Genomic DNA, 21,367 nt, shown 5'->3' with positions numbered 1-21,367 from the left:
ATACACTTTTCCAAGAAAGACAATGTTTAACGGTTTTAGATGATTAATTTGGGCTAAAGGGAAAATCCATGAGTTATTGTCAATCCTCAGGTGCGGGGTTAATCCGCAAACTGTACAAACCGCACAAATCGATAGTCGACTGTATTTGTTTTGCTTTTATCATGTTGGTGACCCAGGTAACTCCTGCACACCTATCTTGACCTCTTTGACCTGCTCGAATAAAATGAACTTGGAACGTGCTATCAACATACTGCATCTGGGCTCCTTGGGTTGGAGGGATCTCCAAGCCTGGGCTATTCTTGCTTCTTCTACTTTGTGTGCGTCTGCATATTGAATCACCATGCTGAATAAGTAAAATGTTCGATTGTGCCCGTTTAATGTATGATGATGGCATCTCGCAGCTGAACAATACTCATGCTATTCCTATTGTAACACTTTGATATTTTCTATGGTTTAATGAGCCTTTGGGTTTTACTATAAATACCACGTTTTTTTGCCAATTCTATTGACAAAGAACTTTATTCAAATTGGTTATAATGACGTTTACACTGAATTTGAACAATTGCAAACGATCTCTTGAATTTTTGCAAATGTAATGGCAACAGACTATGCAACGTTTTTTACACCCATATCATGTTACAAAGTCTAAGGTAGTGACTCTCGTAAGATTAAATGCAATAAATCTAAGGCGTTTATGCTGATACGAAAGCTGTAATGCGTAACCTTTGTTCCACGTTGCAAAACTGGAACTGATGCAACCTGCCGCTGCGTCTGATGGTTTACTGCAGCAAAAGTTACTCTGTCAAGGTTTATTGTAAACGTGGATCCAAACACATGAATGCATTTCAAACCTTTACACTTATGCTTTTGAGGTTTAATTTCCAAAATGGGTGGCTCTTCACTGGGAATCATTGACTACAAAAGTGTACATTTAAATGTCCAACCCCCCCCCCCTTTACCCCACAGCTTTCATTCACGCTCATCATAACTCTGCTGTTCGGTCCCAACATCGTAACTGTTGAAGTGTCCCTAGATTCAAACCCGAAGAGGCACTTTTGCTCAGACACAAAGCTGCTTCAGCCTGCAACGGTCTCGCAGACAATCACTAACATTGCCTTCGTAGAAAACAATATATATATAATTGGCAACGTTTTGTTCAATGGTCCTTCATAGCACATGCTTTGAAGATGGGCCATGTCCCATGTGCTACGAAGATGGGCCATTGCGCAGAATGTCACCTGTTATATGGCTTTAAGGTTGCAGTGTTATTCACAAATGCGTTGAGCTTTTTCAGATGAAAATAAATCTGCTGGCATTCCCAGCTAATTGAAATCTCCATCACCTGAAGCTCTCACAGAGCTTGCTATATATGTGTAGTGACTAACTCGGAGACGATAAGACTTGGAGGCACTTCTTTATTAACAAGCACCATCGGGGTTAACACTCTTAATCATTAGGCCGTCTATTATCGGCGACGCTACTCAGCCAGGACAGTTGGTAGGCTGCCTGACGAGCGGGGTTCCCACATCAACAAAAGCCCCGAGGTCCCCTACAGGGGCCCCTCTTATACTGTCACGTGGTCTCGCTCCGCCTTGGCCACGCCCCCTTTATGGAACCTACTAGCGGGTTCCTGGTGTGCCTCTTCTGTGACCTTTCCCGTGCATCCCCCTCTCGTGTATATCACGTGGCCTGCTGACGTCAGGACTGCCGTACGCCGCAGATCCCCTTTCCTGCCAGCAGCCAGTGCTATGCCACTGTTGCACATTCGAAATGAAGGACGTGGGCAGGTGCTCCAAATCGAGGGCAAACACATTTATTGTGTTCTTGGTTCTTTCGGTAAAGTCACGTAGAAGGGAAATAATAAAATAATAAAAATAAAACATAATAAAATAATTCTCACGACGTTTCGGCCACAACGCAAGGAGTCGTCCTCAGGTGAAGAACAGGTCTGTCGGGAAGACAGCGTCTGTCGGGAAGACAGCGTCATTCAGACGCTGTCTTCCCGACAGACCTGTTCTTCACCTGAAGACGGCTGCTTGCGTTGTGGCCGAAACGTCGTGAGAATTATTTTATTATGTTTTATTTTTATTATTTTATTATTTCCCTTCTACATGACTTTACCAAAAGAACCAAGAAGATGAATCCCTGCAGTCACGAAAGCTTTAAATCGAAACATTTATTGTGGTTAATCTGTAAAATGCAAAAGCACGTGTGTCACACACAGCAATCTTCAACTGAGTCGACATTAACCATGTGACTGGTGTACAAGTGTGGTTAATCAATCATAGTTAATCTAAAACCCAATTCTACTGCTGATAAACCATCTTTGTCTTTGACAGTAACCTTTGCACTTCACTATTCGCACATTACTTTAATCCTAAGCTGTATTCTATCTATACAATCGACTTATATCGGTATCTTACACCCATTACCTATACTGTATGTGTACATTATACGTACTGTACTTTTCACCATTGTACCACTTACGACTGTACATGTGTTATATTTTCAATAGCATTGCAAGTAGTCATACTCTGGGTGCATGGGCATGCTTATAAAATAAACAGTATTAGGGTTAGAGAATTACAATTACAGTACGTAATTACAGTATGTCATCCTTAACAGTGCACAGTGCTAAAACCCCTCCTATTGGATATATCACAAACTAACATTTCAAAGCCAAGCTTGAAGTCTAGAACAAGTCTAGAACATTTCTCTAACGATCAAAAACAACCTTTGGGTCCTTTACCTGTAAGATGCAACAGCACGTGTCACACACAACAATCTTCAACCGAGTCGCCATTAACCACGTGACTGGCACACAATTGCGGTTAATCAATAACCCTGCCAGCCCCCTACAGGCCCAACTCCGTTATCGCATGCTGCTGTACACACGTGCATCGATGTACTGCATAGCACATCAGGACTTTCACAAAACCACACTTTATTCCCCCCTTGCTGCACAAGGAAATAATTAAAAGAGTGCTCCATTCCTAATGTGCCACACCACTACACATGCGCCGGTGGTGTGCACCACTTATAATTATTTATCGATATGTGCGGCTGTGCTCTGATGGTCACGTGCACTACCTTGTCTGTCTTGTTACTCTTCTTTGCACTATACATCTATTTACGTATACACTGCGGACTTGCCAACCGCGGAATTCATGTACACGCGGTTTATCATCCTATACAAATTTACCAAAAGCACGGGTCCGCAACACCCATTCACCGATTTAGGGTGGCCGCGGTTCTCCTCCGCACCTCTGCGCACCTCTTGAGGCTGCTTCGTAGCTTACCAAGCTGTCCGTCTGCTTGGTTGCGATTCTCGCAGGCCATAGACCGTGCCACATCGCAACCATAGAGGGAGGTGTACCGGGACCTGCACACAAAAACGCAGCAGAAATGCATCCTAACAAAATTTTGTTAAGGAAAATAACCAGCACCACCTATCCAGCCAGCGGTACCACTGGGCCTGCCCCCTCGCCTCTGGTGATTTCGAAAAGTGTATTGGTTTGGCCATGTTTGTTTGTTGTAGTACAGAGTAAGACTGATGGCTTTAATCTATAAATTGTCTTGTGGTTGTTGTTGTTTTGACTTGCATCCCACTGGGATTTTTTCACACAGCGTTGGTGTACGGTGTTTTTTCCTGCAATATTTTGCTGTCTTTTCTTGGATTTTCTGTTTGCACTCAGTCACATATTCACTTTACGATGTTTTTTGTTCATGTTTTTGTTTTTTGTTTGTTGCAGTTGCACCTGATTCAAGAGCTGAATGGCTGACAGGGCTCTACCTAATACATGAACTTGAACTTGAACTTCTCGCCTGCCCCCTCGCCTGCCCAACTCATCTGTCATTGATGACCCGGAGAAAGAGGGGGGAGGGTGGGCTGAGCGCCTCCGTCTTATAGCACCCGTTCCCCCATCATCTCATTGTCATCGTTATTGTCATTGTCATCGTCATCATAATCGACTTCTATCCTCAATATTGAAGGTATGTAAAGTTAACGTAATATTTATGGTTCAGGATGTTATTGTGTAATGTACTTATTTTATTCAGTGTTTAGTTAATAAACAGGCAAGTTAGTTAAGCTATGACGAGTCTGACCATGACTTTGGTTCCCCTAACCCCGATTTCCCATAGAACCCTTTTCCAGGAACCTAACCCCCCCGGTTTGCGATGGAGCATTGACGATGGGTCAGTCTGATGAGCAAGACTGCCAGTAGTCTCCTCCATGTAGCCGAACTCTCACACATACTCACACATACATATGCACACATGCGCACACAAAAACAAACATGGTTTTTAAACACTGATTTTAATTGTAGTTAGTATGCTTTGTTTCATTAAATAAACAATCTGTTTTGTATCCACATTGTTCTTTTTTTTGGTGTGGTTTTAATAGAATCCGTCTTGGGTTTCCAACCTCACCTGCACACCTTTTTACTTTGTGTTTTTATTTGCACTGTTTGTTTCAACAAACACGACATTTAGGGCCATCCATAAATGACGTCACGCACCTAGGGGGGGGGGGGAGTCAGACATTTGTGACGATGTGTGACGAGGGGGGCGGGGGTTTGAGAAATGTGACGTCACATCAAAATGGGCAACTTTAAATAAATATAGACAACACGTTCTACTTAATTAAATGCTTTTTAATAAATGTTTTCTCATACAACATCAGGGTGCAGCGCCGTATTAAATACGCACTACAATGACGATAGGTTAAAGCGATTTGAAGCATGTTTTATTTTTGGGGGGTGGGTGGAGGCAGAGCTTTGTGACGTCATATTTGAGGGGGGGGGGTCTGACTTTTTGTGACGCCGTGTGACGAGGGGGGGGGGTCAAAAATCGTCTAAAATCGCGTGACGTCATTTATGGACGGCCCCCAAGGAGTGCCACGTCTGTCTGGCACCAGAGTATCCGTGCCGAATGTGCCAACTGATGCTAACGATGTAGCAATGCTGCCCTCTTGCGGTATCATCTAAATGGAACAAATTACAGACGCGCGATTGTGTCCATGCAACTCAAACTATGGACCAGATCGTTAACCATAAATGCCCATGAAGACACATAGGGGCCGTCCATAAATGACGTCACGCGATTTTGGACGATTTTTTACCCCCCCCCCCTCGTCACACGGCGTCATAAAAAGTCAGACCCCCCCTCAAATATGACGTCACAAAGCTCTGCCCCCCCCCAAAAAACCATATTTCCATTTTTAAAATAAAACATGCTTCAAATCGCTTAAAACTATTGTCATTATAGTGCGTATTTAATGTGGCGCTGCACTCTGATTTGACGTCACATTTCTCAACCCCCTCTGCCATTGCATACAATAAAACAAAAAAAGGTAAAAAAAGAAAAAACAGAGCAATGTAATACAATAAACTATTAGATATTATTGTAAAAAAAATATTAAAAGTCCATCCTATGTGTTAGTGAAATTTTTTTTATATTTTAGGCAGGAAATTAGTTTTCAAATGTAGATTTTTTTTTCTGGGGGGGAGACCTCCTGCAATATTTGGTCCCCCCCAATGTTGACCCCACGGCTACGGCCTTGCAGCAAATGTAACGACACGTGACCTCGGGGGGGGGGGGGCCCGTGCCATGCGGTTTGTCCGCTGGATCGCGCGAGGGAATCGACGCCGAACCTCGGATCGAAGATCACGAATCGATTCCGTGGTTTGTCACGGGAAGGAACGCCTCCCCATTGGCCGCCACGGCGACCACGTGGGCAGAGAAGACGCTGGGCTGTGTGGGGAGCAACGCGAAACGGCGACTCTGTGTGGGTCTCTGTGTGTGTGTGGGTCTCTCTGTGTGGGGGTCTCTCTGTGTGGGGGTCTCTCTGTGTGTGTGGGTCTCTCTCTGTGTGTGGGTCTCTGTGTGTGGGTCTGTGTGTGTGTGTGTGGGTCTCTGTGTGTGTGGGTCTCTCTCTGTGTGTGTGGGTGTCTCTGTGTGTGTGGGTCTCTGTGTGTGTGTCTCTGTGTGTCTCTGTGTGTGTGTGGGTCTCTGTGTGTGTGGGTCTCTGTGTGTGTGTGGGTCTCTGTGTGTGTGTGGGTCTCTCTCTGTGTGTGGGTCTCTGTGTGTGGGTCTCTGTGTGTGTGAGTGTCTCTGTGTGTGGGTCTCTGTGTGTGTGTGGGTCTCTGTGTGTGTGTGTGGGTCTCTCTCTGTGTGTGGGTCTCTGTGTGTGTGAGTGTCTCTGTGTGTGGGTCTCTGCGTGTGTGTGTGAGTCTCTGTGTGTGTGTGGGTCTCTGTGTGTGTGAGTCTCTGGCTGTGTGTGTGAGTCTCTGGCTGTGTGTGTGAGTCTCTGTGTGTGTGTGTCTCTGTGTGTCTCTGTGTGTGTGTGGGTCTCTGTGTGTGTGGGTCTCTGTGTGTGTGTGGGTCTCTGTGTGTGTGTGGGTCTCTGTCTGTGTGTGGGTCTCTGTGTGTGTGAGTGTCTCTGTGTGTGGGTCTCTGTGTGTGTGTGGGTCTCTGTGTGTGTGTGTGTGTGGGTCTCTGTGTGTGTGAGTCTCTGTCTGTGTGTGTGTGTGTCTCTGTGTGTGTGGGTCTCTGGCTGTGTGTGTGTCTCTGTGTGTCTCTGTGTGTGTGTGGGTCTCTGTGTGTGTGGGTCTCTGTGTGTGTGTGAGTCTCTGGCTGTGTGTGTGGGTCTCTCTCTGTGTGTGGGTCTCTGTGTGTGTGTGTGTCTCTGTGTGTGGGTCTCTGTGTGTGTGTGGGTCTCTGTGTGTGTGTGTGTGTGGGTCTCTGTGTGTGTGAGTCTCTGGCTGTGTGTGTGAGTCTCTGGCTGTGTGTGTGAGTCTCTGTGTGTGTGTGTCTCTGTGTGTCTCTGTGTGTGTGTGAGTCTCTGTGTGTGTGTGTGGGTCTCTGTGTGTGTGTGGGTCTCTGTGTGTGTGTGGGTCTCTGTGTGTGTGTGGGTCTCTGTGTGTGTGAGTGTCTCTGTGTGTGGGTCTCTGTGTGTGTGTGGGTCTCTCTCTGTGTGTGGGTCTCTGTGTGTGGGTCTCTCTGTGTGTGTGGGTCTCTGTGTGTGTGTGTCTCTGTGTGTCTGGCTGTGTGTGTGTGGGTCTCTGTGTGTGTGTGGGTCTCTGTGTGTGTGTGGGTCTCTGGCTGTGTGTGTGGGTCTCTGGCTGTGTGTGTGAGTCTCTCTCTGTGTGTGGGTCTCTCTCTGTGTGTGGGTCTCTGTGTGTGTGAGTGTCTCTGTGTGTGGGTCTCTGTGTGTGTGTGGGTCTCTGTGTGTGTGTGGGTCTCTCTCTCTGTGTGGGTCTCTGTGTGTGTGAGTGTCTCTGTGTGTGGGTCTCTGTGTGTGTGTGGGTCTCTCTGTGTGTGTGGGTCTCTGTGTGTGTGAGTGTCTCTGTGTGTGGGTCTCTGTGTGTGTGTGGGTCTCTCTGTGTGTGTGTGGGTCTCTGTGTGTGGGTCTCTTTGTGTGAGTGTCTCTGTGTGTGGGTCTCTCTGTGTGGGGGTCTCTGTGTGTGGGTCTTTCTGTGTGTGGGTCTTTCTGTGTGTGGGTCTCTCTGTGTGTGTGGGTCTCTCTGTGTGTGGGTCTCTGTGTGTGTGGGTCTCTGTGTGGGGGTCTCTGTGTGTGGGTCTCTGTGTGTGTGTGGGTCTCTGTGTGTGCGTGGGTCTCTGTGTGTCTCTGTGTGTGTGTGGGTCTCTGTGTGTGCGTGGGTCTCTGTGTGTGTGGGTCTCTGTGTGTGTGGGTCTCTGTGTGTGTGTGGGTCCTTGTGTGTGTGGGTCTCTCTCTGTGTGTGGAGGTCTCTGTGTGGGGGTCTCTGTGTGTGGGTCTCTGTGTGTGTGTGGGTCTCTCTGTGTGTGGGTCTCTGTGTGTGTGGGTCTCTGTCTGTGTGTGGGTCTCTGTGTGTGTGTGTGCGGGTCACTGTTGGGGTCTCATTGTAAACCCGGTCTCTCACTGTGTGGCGTCTCTCTCTCTCTGTGTTGGGGTCTCATTGTGAACGGGGTTCCCCCGTCGCAGGAGCGTGCGTGTGTGGTGTGTGTGTGGGTGGTGTGTGTGTGTGTGGTGTGTGTGTGTGGTGTGTGTGTGTGGTGTGTGTGGTGTGTGGGTGGTGCTGGTCTCTGAGCAGGTCTCCCCATGAGCGCCTCGCCCGCCGTCTCGGCCCTGGAGCGCCTCGCCCCGCGCTTCCAGGGCGCGCTGCTGGGCGCTCTGCTGGGGGACGTCGTGGGCTCTCGCTACGAGGGCCGCGGCTTCGTGAGCCCCGTGGCCCTCGCCAAAGACGCACGAAACTTCCACATGCGACGCAATGACGGTGCGCGGGACACGGACGCGTGCACGCACCACGATTCTCAGCCGTGTAGGAGGTAATGATTATAGTAAGGGGACCGTCCATAAATGACGTCACGCGATTTTGGACGAGTTTTGACCGCCCCCTCCACACTCGGCACGCGGCGTCACAAAAAGTCAGACCCCTCCCTCCCCATCAAATATGACGTCACAAAGCTCTGCACCCCCACCCCCCAAAACCATATTTCCATTTTGAAAATAAAGCGTGCTTCAAATCGCTTTAAACTATTGTCATTGTAGTGCGTATCTAATGTGGCGCTGCACTCTGATGTTGTAGGAGTGTTGTTGTAACAAATAGTGTTGTTATAACAATTCTATATTTATTTAAAGTTGTGCATTTTGATGTGACGTCACATTTCTCACCCCCCCCCCCCTCGTCACATCGTCACATGTCTGACACCCCCCCCCACCCCCCAGGTGCGTGACGTCATTTATGGACGGCCCCAAGACTGTTGCGGCAAGTGCTGTTTGCGAGTAGCAAGCACCGCATGAAGGCCGATAAGACACGTAGAGGGAAGTGGGGGTGGCCAGCAATCACGCCCGGCCGCCTTTGTCTTCCCAGTGGTGATGTGTAACTACACACCGCACCGGGGTAACTCATTTGAGGCCGAGTCGACCTAGGGGAGGCCCGGGACCGGTTGCCATAATCGTCGCCGGTGTTGGTGGCCGTGTGAGGGAATCGAACTCTGGTGGTCCGGCAAAGTTTGCAATGCAGCGCGCTAACCGCTGCACCACCGCTCCCTTAACGAAACACAGACAACGCACACAACACAAGAGGCGCACCACCCCACTGCACCCTAAACAACCGCCGTTTGCCAATATGTGGCGGCGGCGTCACCACCACGGCGGTTGTGCCAGGCTAGGTGGCAGTTTTTTTCTTAACGTCAGCACCACGGACAGCAACTGGCGGTACGGAGGAGGGGGGAGAGAAAGAGAATGGAATGCGGTCTGAAAGTCACCGTAAGCGTAAACACAATCAATTAAGACCCGAAATGGTTTATCAAATCCTTCCAATGATTGCTGAGCCAGAATCTATCTTCTCGGTTGAAATTGTCTCTGTGTTTGTATATGTGGATAGCCTCATGAACGAATCTCTCATGGTAGCCAGATAGCTTGCAGAGAACCTCTGTCTTGGAGAAGTCAATGTCATGTGAGCCCACTGAATTATAACAGTGGTCTGCCACGGCTGAGGTGTTGGTCCTACCGTGTTTTAGGTCTGCTTTGTGTTCACGGATGCGGTCCGAGACATGTCGTTTGGTTTCTCCAATGTAACTGCTACCGCAGAGGCAACTTAGTTTGCAGACGCCAGGGTACTGTATGTCTGGAATCACATCTTTTACAGAGTGGGAGCCACTTTTGCCGCGCTGGATTTACGTTGCAAAACAAATACAACTTTGTCTCGTGTTCTTTCGTTAACACCGAGATGTTTTTCCTTATCGTAGATTTTCAATACACGGATGACACTGCCATGCTGAGGTCCGTGGCACAGTCCCTCATCGACAATGGGCGGTTCGATGCTCAAGACATGTCTCAACGGTAATGGAGCCATCCAGACTGGTCACACTGTTTTTTTTTATAATTGCTCGAGCCAACTGGAAACGCCCATGAAATCCCACGGTTTAAGACTCCCAATAGATTTGATTTTCCCAGAGGCTTTAAGCACTGACCCTTGATCAAGTTTCAAGTTTCATTTATTAGGTATAGCCCAGTGAGCCATGCTGCTCTTGAGTCGGGTGCAACCGCAACAAACAAAATATGAACAGAGAACATCTTAAAGTGACGACGCACAACAGAAACATCCTGGATAAACCAGCAAATCTTCCAAAAACAACCACCGTATTACAACGCTGTGTGCAAAAATCCCAGTGTGATGCAAGTCGCATCCCATATCGAAAATATGGGATGCGATAGTACAGAACTGTCATATCCATGGCCCTATTTCCCCAAACTTCTATTATCCATGGCAGATGGAGAGTCTGTGAAAACTCTTATTCACGATTCTATTTCTTAATATTATATTTTACCTAGAATGCATAGCAAAGCGGCTTCCTCATGCAATTTTTACACGGATACGAGAAGTCGCTCGCCAAATTACTCCAAATCCGCTCCGCTATCTGTGAGTTTAAACGAAAAATACTCGTGATTAAAGCAAGTGCACGGGTGGAAACTTGCTATGATCACAAGACAACACACACTAATACCCTATTAGGGACACGGAGACAGAGACAAACATTTAAGACATAGACACGACCTAGTTTTTGAAAGTCGACCGAGTTTTTGGAGCGTTTGGTCAGGATTAAAGCAAAGGTCACCAAACTCTGTTGCAAAATAATTTGAATATTTGGTGTCCTTTACATAGTTGTAAAGTTCTGAAAGAGAGGTTTCCAATTAAGTATATGTATTCTTGGTAGCTCCTGTAGCTTGGGGAGTTGTGGCTTGTAATGTTGAATTTGACCTGATCAGCACCTTAAAAAGGTCAACGCTACAATGATCCACAACTTGGAAAAGCTATTTGAACCACTGACCTCCACTTTGGATTTCTATCACATCTCTGGTACCTACAACTGAAAAGTTTTCCTATGTTCTCCCTTTGGTGAAGAAGACTACATTTTCTGGTGGAAATGGATACATTTCTCTGTATCCCTATCTCCGCTCCAAGAATAAGCCAAATGAAAGCAAAGGCTGTCCTATTTAGAAGCCGACACCTGAACAGATGGGAGAGTGACTCCTAAATTGGGAATGTTCGAGTCTTCAGATGTAATCCAAGTGTTGTATATATCACTGCAGTCAAGCGACGAGGTTAATTCTGTCAATTTCTGTACTGCCATCTCCTAGCCACCCTGGCAGATAACTGATTACATCATGTTGATGCACTTTTATTTTCGTGCTGATGTTCTTTGCACGAGAAAACATTCTTTCATACTCTTAGGTTTTTTCTTTACCCTTTTAATTTTCATTCTGGCAAAGTAGTAACATTCCTGCCTCTCAGTAAAAAGCGCCTGCATTCTATTGCTGACTGGTTCCTTCTGTGTGAAGTTTGTGTGTGTTATCCCCCTGTTCTGCATGGATTCATTCCATAGCTTAACAAGAAGCATGCAGTGCAACTGGTATTGGCCAAACATCCCGAATGGTTAAAAAGTACCTGCAAATTACTCAATTGGGCTTACATGCGGCAACATCGCCCACCTACTGCAAAAACTTGGCAGGCCCCTCCTGAAAAGAGTCTTGCGACTCAGGTTATGCTTCCTAGGTAAGCAAACAGAATAAGTAATAATAATGATTAAGAATAACTCCCAGTGTAAATAAGTTGCAACATTGATAATTGGTTTTTAAATCCTTTATATTAAGTTCGCTTGCTTGCTTGCTTGCGTGCTTGCTTGCTTACGACCGTGCAAATATTTCGGTCGTTTTTTAACCCACTTCCCGTGATCCAATCGAGCTGACATTTTGCACACAGACTCGTTGTGCGTGACAATTAATTTTCGTGAATTTTTTTTTCCAAAATTTTACACTGTTTAGGGAAAACAAATTAAATATTTAATTACCAATTGCTTAATACTGGCAGACACTCATCTGACCCATAGGTGGCAGCCATCTCAAGCCAGAGGACGAGAGGACTCTAGCCGCCACGCATATAAAGGATTTATAGTGAAAAACTTTGTTTTTACGGGTTATACTTATTTTACCCTTCTATCTGGAAACAAAACTGACACCTTTTTTTGTTAACAAGGAGTCATGTTTGCATAGACCACAATACCTGCAGTCATAATGCAAACAAAAAACATAACTGATAATGTGCACTGTCCTTGAAGTTGATTGGTCCACACCCGAGACAGCTTCCCTTAGATCCTCGTCTCACATGAGAGTTATGTTTTTTGTTTGCATTATGACTGCAGGTATTGTGGTCTATGCAAACATGACTCCTTGTTAAAAAAAAGGTGTCAGTTTTGTTGCCAGATAGAAGGGTAAAAAACCAATTATCATATTTTTTACTGGCAAATGGGGTTCCAATGAAGTTGCAACATTATCTTAAGTCGTTTTTAACTAAATATTATTATGGACAAATGCATTGAGCGTATGTGCTTTAATTGAGACTGTTTCCTGTTTTTCAGATTTGCCAAAGAATACCAGAAGGAGCCACTGCGTGGCTACGGGGCGGGTGTGGTGACTGTGTTTGAGAAGTTTCAGCAGCGCGCGTACGCTGGCGACGATGTATTTACGCCGGCGGCTGAGCAGTTTGAGGGGCGCGGTTCCTTCGGCAATGGTGGCGCCATGAGGGTGGCACCGGTGGCTCTCGCTTACCCTGCGACTGCTGATGTTAAACACGTAGGTAAATGCAGTGGACATGTGTCGAACCCAATGATGCGTAATATTTCGATTTTAAGTTTTCGTGATTGCAGGTATTCATCTTCTTGGTTCTTTCGGTAAAGTCACGTAGAAAGGAAGTAATAAAATCATAAAAATAAAACATAATAAAATGATTCTCACGACGTTTGAGAAGTTTCAGGTCTGTCGGGGAGACAGCGTCTGACAGACCTGGTTTTCACCTGAGGACGGCTACTTGCGTTGTGGCCGAAACGTCGTGAGAATAATTTTATTATGTTTTATTTTTATTATTTTATTACTTCCCTTCTACGTGACTTTACCAAAAGAACCAAGAAGACCAATGATGCGTGTTTAAATAAAATCTATTCAAATCCAATCTACATGTCGAAATACGTTACGCGCGCTTACCCGGGTATGGCCTCGCCAAGTCTCAAGCCTCTTAATGAGGATGGTACTGCGATGTTGTTTTGCAGTGGGGTGCAATGTTGTGTGTAATCGCAATTGAGTAACTTTCAGGTACACCATTGGAACCTCATTTGCCAGTAAAAAATATGATAATTGGTTTTAATGGTGTAAATGCTTACCCCGAGCTCTCATACTCTGATGGTGCATTGTCTTTGAGTTGTGCGCCTTTTGGCGTCATCTGGTCCAACCCATGTGAGACTAGGCTCTAAGGAAAGCTGTCTCGGGTGTGGACCAATCAACTTCAAGGACAGTGCATATATTATCAGAGTTATGTTTTTTGTTTGCATTATGGCTGCAGGTATTGTGGTCTATGCAAACATGACTCCTTGTAAAAAATGTGTCAGTTTCGTTGCCAGATAGAAGTGTAATAAAACAATTATCAACTTTCATGTAGTTTTTCAGCATTGGGATGCTCAGCCTTTTAACAGTTACATTGTACGGCTTTTTTTTTAGTATGGGAGAATACTGTAGAACCCAGAGGAAACCCATGTAGAATGGGGGGAGAACATACACACTCCACACAGAGAGGTGTTTGAGTCAGGAACTTAAAGGATATTCTTGGTTCTTTCGGTAAAGTCACGTAGAAGGGAAATAATAAAATAATAAAAATTAAACAATACAATAATTATCACTTTTTCTCTCTTTGTGAGAAATATTTAATAATGTTTTATATTTATTATTTAATTACTTCCCTTCTACGTGACTTTACCGAAAGAACCAAGAAGATGAATCCCTGCAGTCACGAAAGCTTTTAATCGAAAATTAAAGGATCTTGGCCAAACAACCGATTGCTGAAAAAAATCCCTGCAAATTATTTGATTGGGATTACACACAGTAGCTGCATCACCCCCTTCTGTGAAAGCTTCTGCAGGACCCTTCTGGAAAAAACAATCTTGAGACTTGGTGAGGCTTTGCTGGGTAAACAAGTGGAATGATAATAATACAGTGGACTATCAATTACCCACTTGCGGTTTATCCGATTTGCCGATTAACTGCGCACCTGAGATTTTGACATAAATTAGAAACTCATGGATTTTCCCCTCAAGCCCAAAATAATCATATAAAAACAATTATACAATTATATTATTAGAAATGTTTATTACAAGTCACGTGCTTAAGCCAAGCAAATATGTGCTCTGGTTAATCCGAAATCCATGTGATCGCCTCTACAGTACAGTAGTTGCATGTCTTTGCAACAATGGGCGGAGTTTGATTGATGTTGATTGGTGTGGCTCTGCTACCCACTTAGTGGGCGGATTCTTCTGTGCGGGAGCAGGAAAGTGTTATCACTGATCCGCGGAAAATTGAATTTTTTTTGGATAATGAAGAGTCTGCTGTAATATATCACGTGTTGTGTGTGATTCTCGCCATAACAGTGCCTTCCGTTTTGCTGCAGATCGCCAGATTGAGTGCACGCATCACCCACGCCAACTCCCTGGGCTACAACGGCACCATCTTGCAGGCCTTAGCTGTGCATTTTGCGATTGCGGAGGATAACATTTGTGCTTTGACGTTTGTTGACAAACTGATACAAGAGATGCTCGAGGTCGAGGAATCCTCAAATGACAAGGCAAGGTTGGTTATTCACGAACTTTTTTTTTACATTTCCTGAACCAACATTCAGAGGCTTCTTTTTGTTTGCTTTTTTGACTACTTGTGTTGTGGTCATTGCAAACATGATGCCTTGAATAAAGGTGTCAGTTTTGTACCAGTTGAAAGGGTATAAACCTACTATTATATTTTGCCACTGGTAAAAGAGATCTCATAGTGTTAATGCTTACCCCGAGCTCTCAATACTCTGATATTGCACTGTGTTTGAGTTGTACGCCTTCTGGTGTCATCTGGTCCAACACCAATGGGGACTAGGCTCTAAAGAAAGCCGTCTCGGGTGTGGACCAATTAACTTCCAAGGACAGTGCATATTATTATCATGATCAGAGTTGCTTCTTTTTGTTTGCTTTTTTGACTACTTGTGTCGTGGTCATTGCAAAAATGATGCCTTGAATAAAGGTGTCAGTTTTGTACCAGTTAAAAGGGTAAAAACCTACTTTTATATTTTGCCACTGGTAAAAGAGATCTCATAGTGCAACATTCAGACGTAAAAAAATATTTAAGGTTCAAGATTTTCTGACTTTCCTCCAGCAGCAATCTACTGCATTGTCATTGGCTATGTTGTGGACCATGCCATCAGAAAATGTCCATGTTTATTTCTCCGATATAATGTTTGCAATTTATTGTGGCTGTGTCTTTAAGAGTGGCCCTCCTTGCCTGGGTCCTCTTCTGAGATTTGTGTTCTTGTTGTAATCTCAGTGGAGCTATTTCAGATTTTTTCATTATTTGATCACTTATATATTTTTTATTAAGCCTGTGGACTTTGAGAGCCTGGTTGACTGCATTAGTTCCACCGAATTAAATGCTTTTTCATAGGACTTCTACGAAAGCTAAGCGTAATGGTCCATAATAGAGGTTTTTGGGTGAGATCGCGTAAATTTATAAATGTGTCGTTAAAACCCGCCACCACCCGACACAGCCAACGAGTAAGGGTTGTCACGAAACCAGAACAACCCTTACTAGTTGGCTGTGTCGGGTGTTGGCGGGTTTCAACGACAAATTTATATATTTACACGATCTAACCCAAAAACCTCTATGGATGATATTGGTCTCGAAAGCCTACGTGTTAAGCGTATTTTGATATTAATTTGTCATTGAAATCTGATGAGTAAGCAACAAATGATAGAAATATTTGTAACTCCAGCTTGTTTATGTATGGGTTGGCCTCTAAAATATCCATTATTCGGTTGTATGTTGAACTTCTTTCGCACCATACGTAGCCAACCGTGCTAATCGGAGGTGCGGGGGGAAGGATAAAAAACGAAACGCATCAGTGACGTGTAATAATTTAGGCATATTTCCATGATGGAGGCATTGCATAGCTTGTAAGCATTAGAAAACAGTAGTGCTGCTTTTATGAAGAGGTCACAGTTTTTCCATCTGGTTTGGGAGCTTTCAAATTTTTCTTCCTGCCAAGAGAAGTGGTCACTATTTCACGTGTGATATCTGAAACATCCTCACATCGCTAAGTGTTTCATAGAGTCTCATTGATAGCTGGGAAACTCTATCCCATATATCCAAAAACTTCAGTTTTGATTCCTGGAGGGACTAAAATTCCCACTTCATAATAACCATCATATTTCCCTCTATGATGGACAATGTTCCCCACTAAGTACAAGTGCGGAATTCATTTATCCTGACCTTACCAAGGCCATGTCTCACATTTCTGCCACGTGTGTGTGTGTCCTGCCTGTAGGTTGACTTGATTTTTTTCCGCTGTGTAAATGTGGGTCATCTGCCACAGATCAGTTCTCGTCTTTATCATGATGCTTGTTTACCCAGCCAAGCCTCACTCAGTCTCCGGACTTTTTCAGGAGGGTCTTGCCAAGTTTGTTGTAGTTGGGGGTGACGTTGCTGCTCTGTGTAATCTCCATTGGTTAATTTTCAGGTATTTTTCAGCATTGGGATGGCTGATAATTCACTGTGTAACAAACATCTTTTTGTTCCTGGGTAGGAAGTGTTATTTTCCAATTGCTTATGCCTGCTTTAACAACTTAACACCTGTTTTGTTGCCAGATAAAAGGGGAAAAACCTAGTCTCATATGCCTCAAAATTACAGAACATGGCTATTATTCCCCACAAACTTTGCTTTTGTGACCAGGATACAAAAGCAAAGTTAATAATCCACTCCATTAATAACACTGTGTAACAAATTTATATTTTTTTGTTCCTGGGTAGTAAGTGTTATTTCCTAATTGCTTCTGCCTCAAAAGTACAGAAAATGGCTATTATTCCCCACAAACTTTGCTTTGTGACCAGGACAGTGATATTTTGAAATGTACCTATTTTCAAAGAGAAAACGTGGTGTGCATTTGCGACATTCCTTCACGTAAAGTCCTGGTCACAAAAGCAAAGTTTGTGGGGAATAATAATAGACATTTTACATACTTTTGAAGAATAAGCAATTAGAAAATAACACTTACTACTCAGGAACAAAAATCGCGTTACATCGTGATATAATAAATATGATGATGACTAATTTACGCAAGGTTATTTCACTTTGTGAGGATTCAATGAGTGGATGTTGTATAAATGTACATTGTAAGCATGTCAAATGATTACAATTAAAGGTTATCATATCCTGTAACTTTATATAATAATTTTTTTTTCTACAGTGCAAAAAGTGCAACACCCTATTGTAATAGGTTGGAGAAGATCAAGGAGTTCTTGAACCTGAAAGACGTGCCGAGAGAAGATGTTGTGCAGCACCTCGGTGAGACTGGGGGGGGGGGAGTTTCCTTGTGAGAAGAGTACATTGTGTTGTTGCTCTGAAGACTGCGAGACAGAGGTCGCAACCGGGTACCCGATACCCGTACCCTACTCGATACCCGGCTACCCGTACCCGGCCGGGTACGGGTAACCGTTTGCGACCCTGGTGCGGCCGGGTACGGGTACGGGTAGGCCGTGAGTCACTGGTGAGTAACTGTTTGTCACTCATTTCCCAACGTCTTGTCTCTTCTCACAATTCAAGTTCCTAGAATCAACCCACCCGCGCCTGCAACATGGCTTCATCCCAGAGGTCGCAATCAGGTACCCGATACCCGTACCCTACCCATACCCGGCCGGGTATGGGTAGGATACGGGTACGGCCGGGTACGGGTACGAGTACCCGTTTGCGACCCCGGTGCGGCCGAGTACGGGTACGGGTAAGGAATCAAAACCCGTTTGCGACCTCAGCTGGGAGATCGATGTTCGGTCGCCGCGTCGACGGCTTTCGTCGCGATTTCAAACTGAACAGAGTGGGCTGCGTGAACGCTGCCATCTTACACTCCCAAAGCTTTGGCGGCATCACCTACGATGATTCCACTTACATTTCCGAGTGACAATATCTTTAATACTGCACATATGAAACTGGTGATTTAGGAATTGCTTATGGAACATTCTTTCACCCATCTCTGCATTTCATTTAAAAGTTCTGCTTAGTCCTGAAAGATTTTAGTTTTTATGTTATATTTGAGTGTGTGCTTGTGAACGGTATTCAATTGGACATGCAGCAATAACTAATAGCGAGTGCCATCAATAATAAAATAATAAAAATAAAACATAATAAAATAATTCTCACGACGCTTCGGCCACAACGCAAGCAGCCGTCCTCAGGTGAAGAACAGACCTGTTCTTATTTCCCTTCTACAACGCAAGCAGCCATCCTCAGGTGAAGAACAGACCTGTTCTTATTTCCCTTCTACGTGACTTTACCGAAAGAACCAAGAAGACGAATCCCTGCAGTCACGAAAGCTTTAAATCGAAATGCCATCAACATTGTTGTTGATCTTGTTTGGATGTTTGCGTGACTCACGCAGGCAACGGCGTGCAAGCCTTGGAGTCGGTGCCCACTGCCGTGTACGCCTTCCTGCGCTGCCTGCAACCCGAGCCCGACATTCCCGACGAGCTGGGTGGCGTGGCGCGCACGCTGCTCTACGCCATCTCCCTGGGCGGCGATACGGACACGGTGGCCAGCATGGCTGGAGCCATCGCATGGGGCCTATCACGGTGATGGTGGCTTGCCGGCCTCATGGCTCCAGCTCAGTGAAGGTGTGCAGGAGGCCCGCACGCAGGCGCGGCAGCTGCTGGGGCAGTACCAGCGGAATCTCCGCAGCAGTAGCTCGAGTGTGGATCACAAGCCCTCTCAAGACTGCAACGCTGAGCAAAAGTGAAGAGAACCTACGACCACTTTGCTAGACGTGGAGTTGGATGTTGAGATTGTATATTGGGCGGCAGGGCGGTGCAGTGGTGACACCCGTGCCTCATTAGCTAGAAGCTCCTGGGTTCAATAACGTTTTTCTGTGTTGCGTATGTATTCATAATAGAGGTTTTTTGAGTATGTATGTTCTCCCCCTGTTCTACGTGGGTTTCCTCTGTTTTTTCCCATAGCATAAAAACACATACTTTGTAACTGGTATTGGCCAAAGATCCCAGTTGTTGAAAAATTATTTGCAAATTACTCGATGGTGATTACTCACGATTGGCGACGTAAGGTTAGTAAGCAGTTCAGCGTACATACTCACAAGAACGCATTGCCACTACTGCGAACGCTTGGGAAGACCCTCCTGCCTTAGGAGTCTTGAGGCTCTACTGGGTGAACAAGCGTAATAATATAATTAATCTTCTTGGTTCTTTCGGTAAAGTCACGTAGAAGGGAAATAATAAAATAATAAAAATAAAACATAATAAAATAATTCTCACGACGTTTCGCCAGGACGGCTGCTTGCGTTGTGGCCGAAACGTCGTGAGAATTGTATTTTATTATGTTTTATATTTTTCATGTTATTATTTCCCTTCTACGTGACTTTACCAAAAGAACCAAGAAGATGAATCCCTGCAGTCACGAAAGCTTTAAATCGAAATTTAATATAATGAATGGTTTCGGAATTCGTGAAATGCACGTTTTATTGAAACGAGAACCAAATTCTCAAATAATAGCTATCACAAACATGCATGAAGACCTTACGTGATATTGTTCATATTGATAACTGCTAATTTAAGTTTAGTCATTGCGTTTGAAGTGCTATGCATTTGACAGTATTTGCGTCCAGGCAGTCCCCAACATACAAATGTCCGCACTTACGAACGAGTTTCCGTAAGATATTTTTTGTTCACCATCCGAATTTGTGAACTCGCAAATGCGAACCGAACTGTGGAACTATTTTGTTCAGTGGAGCAATCTTCTGTTAGATGTAACGAGTCACAGCATCCCTCTGGGAGTGTGTACGCATGGCAGAGGTCGCAACCGGGTACCCGATATCCGTACCCTACCCGATACCCAGCCGGGTACGGGTACGGGTAGGCCGTGAGTCACTGGTGAGTAACAGTTTGTCACTAATTTCCCAACGTCTTGTCTCTTCTCACAATTCAAGTTCCTAGAATCAACCCACCCGCGCCTGCAACATGGCTTCATCCCAGAGGTCGCAATCAGGTACCCGATACCCGTACCCTACCCGTACCCTGCCGGGTACGGGTACCCGTTTGCGACCCTGGTGCGGCCGGGTACGGGTACGGTTAAGGAATCAAAACCCGTTTGCGACCTCTGACGCACGGACAAGTGTGTGAACGTGGGGAGCTGTAGTGTCGTGGTTGGCGTGCTCTGCTACGAACACAGCGAGCCGAGTTCTATTCCCGCTCACGGCCAACATCAGTGACAATTATCTGAACTGGTCCGGGGCCTTCTCTGGTCGACTCAGCCTCAAATGAGTACCTGGTTCGGTGTGTAAACATCGCTCCTGGGAAGACAAAGATGGCCGGGCATGATGTTGGCCACCCACCCCCTTGTGTGCCTTTGCGGCTTTTATAGATGCTGCTCAGTAACAGCACTTGCCCCAATAGCCTGTGAAGGCTATACGAGGGATTATTGGTGTGCGTGTGCGTCAAGTACGTGCACGCAAGCACCCGTGTGTGTGTGTGCAATTGTGAGGACTCATTATGCCCCTTCCAACAAGCAAGCCAGTATCAGGACTCGAGGTAATTGAAGATTAAACAGTTTTTTTTCTATTTACTTTATTTTATGTTTTATTTACTGGACAGTTTATTACAGTATTACATGCAAATTTATATTTCTTTCTACCAGTTGAACAATATTTTTTTTCTTGTTGAACCGTAACATTTTATCACACTCACCGTATGAAAACATTTTCTTATTTACAGTATTTTAGCAGGTAAAGCAAAAATATATATTTCTTTTACCGGATAAAGCCCACTGAACTATATAGCTCTTTTTGAGAAGTGACCTGGCCACAAATGATAGCTCAACGAAGTGGCTTATGCTGAAACTTATAGCAGCCAAATACTCTAAACGTATGTTGATTCTAAATGTTTAGGGAAAAACCGGAGGACCTGGAGAAAAACCCACGTGACCACGGGGAGAACATGCAAACTCAAAATATACAGGCTGTCGAGGGTTTGCATCGAACCTATTTGCATTTGAATAGGAAATTATTTTGTTTCGACTTATGAACGGGTCTCAGGAATGGAACCCATTCGTAAGTCGGGGACTGCCCGTATGCATATTTCTATGAGTGTATCTTGAACTTCTTTCACACCGTACACAGCCAACCATGATAATTGGAGGTTGCTGGGAAAGGACAATAAAATAAATACAATATTTATACTGAGCCAACTTGTGGATTATATGAGCGTCCCCATCAATTTACAGGAAATCTGCAGGTTGAGTGAGCCTAC

General features: G+C 45.0%; 1 protein-coding gene across 1 annotated transcript; it reads left to right on the top strand.

Annotated features, from left to right (window-relative positions):
• Window positions 1–5,695: 5,695 nt before the first annotated feature.
• On the top strand, window positions 5,696–19,381 carry ADPRS (ADP-ribosylserine hydrolase). Its single transcript, XM_061562456.1, is given in 8 exon segments — window positions 5,696–5,788; window positions 8,076–8,258; window positions 9,736–9,829; window positions 12,406–12,619; window positions 14,481–14,659; window positions 17,311–17,408; window positions 18,496–18,671; window positions 18,673–19,381. Coding segments are annotated over 7 exon segments (1,113 nt in total). The 5' UTR covers window positions 5,696–5,788; window positions 8,076–8,083; the 3' UTR covers window positions 18,850–19,381.
• The last annotated feature ends 1,986 nt before the right edge of the window (window positions 19,382–21,367 follow it).

Source organism: Lethenteron reissneri, chromosome 29, assembly GCF_015708825.2.
Source record: "Lethenteron reissneri isolate LAM-NWPU_2019-01 chromosome 29, ASM1570882v1, whole genome shotgun sequence".
Classification (NCBI taxonomy): Eukaryota; Metazoa; Chordata; class Hyperoartia; order Petromyzontiformes; family Petromyzontidae; genus Lethenteron; species Lethenteron reissneri.
Note: the sequence above shows the minus strand (reverse complement) of the source record. Positions and strands in the feature narration are given on the sequence as shown.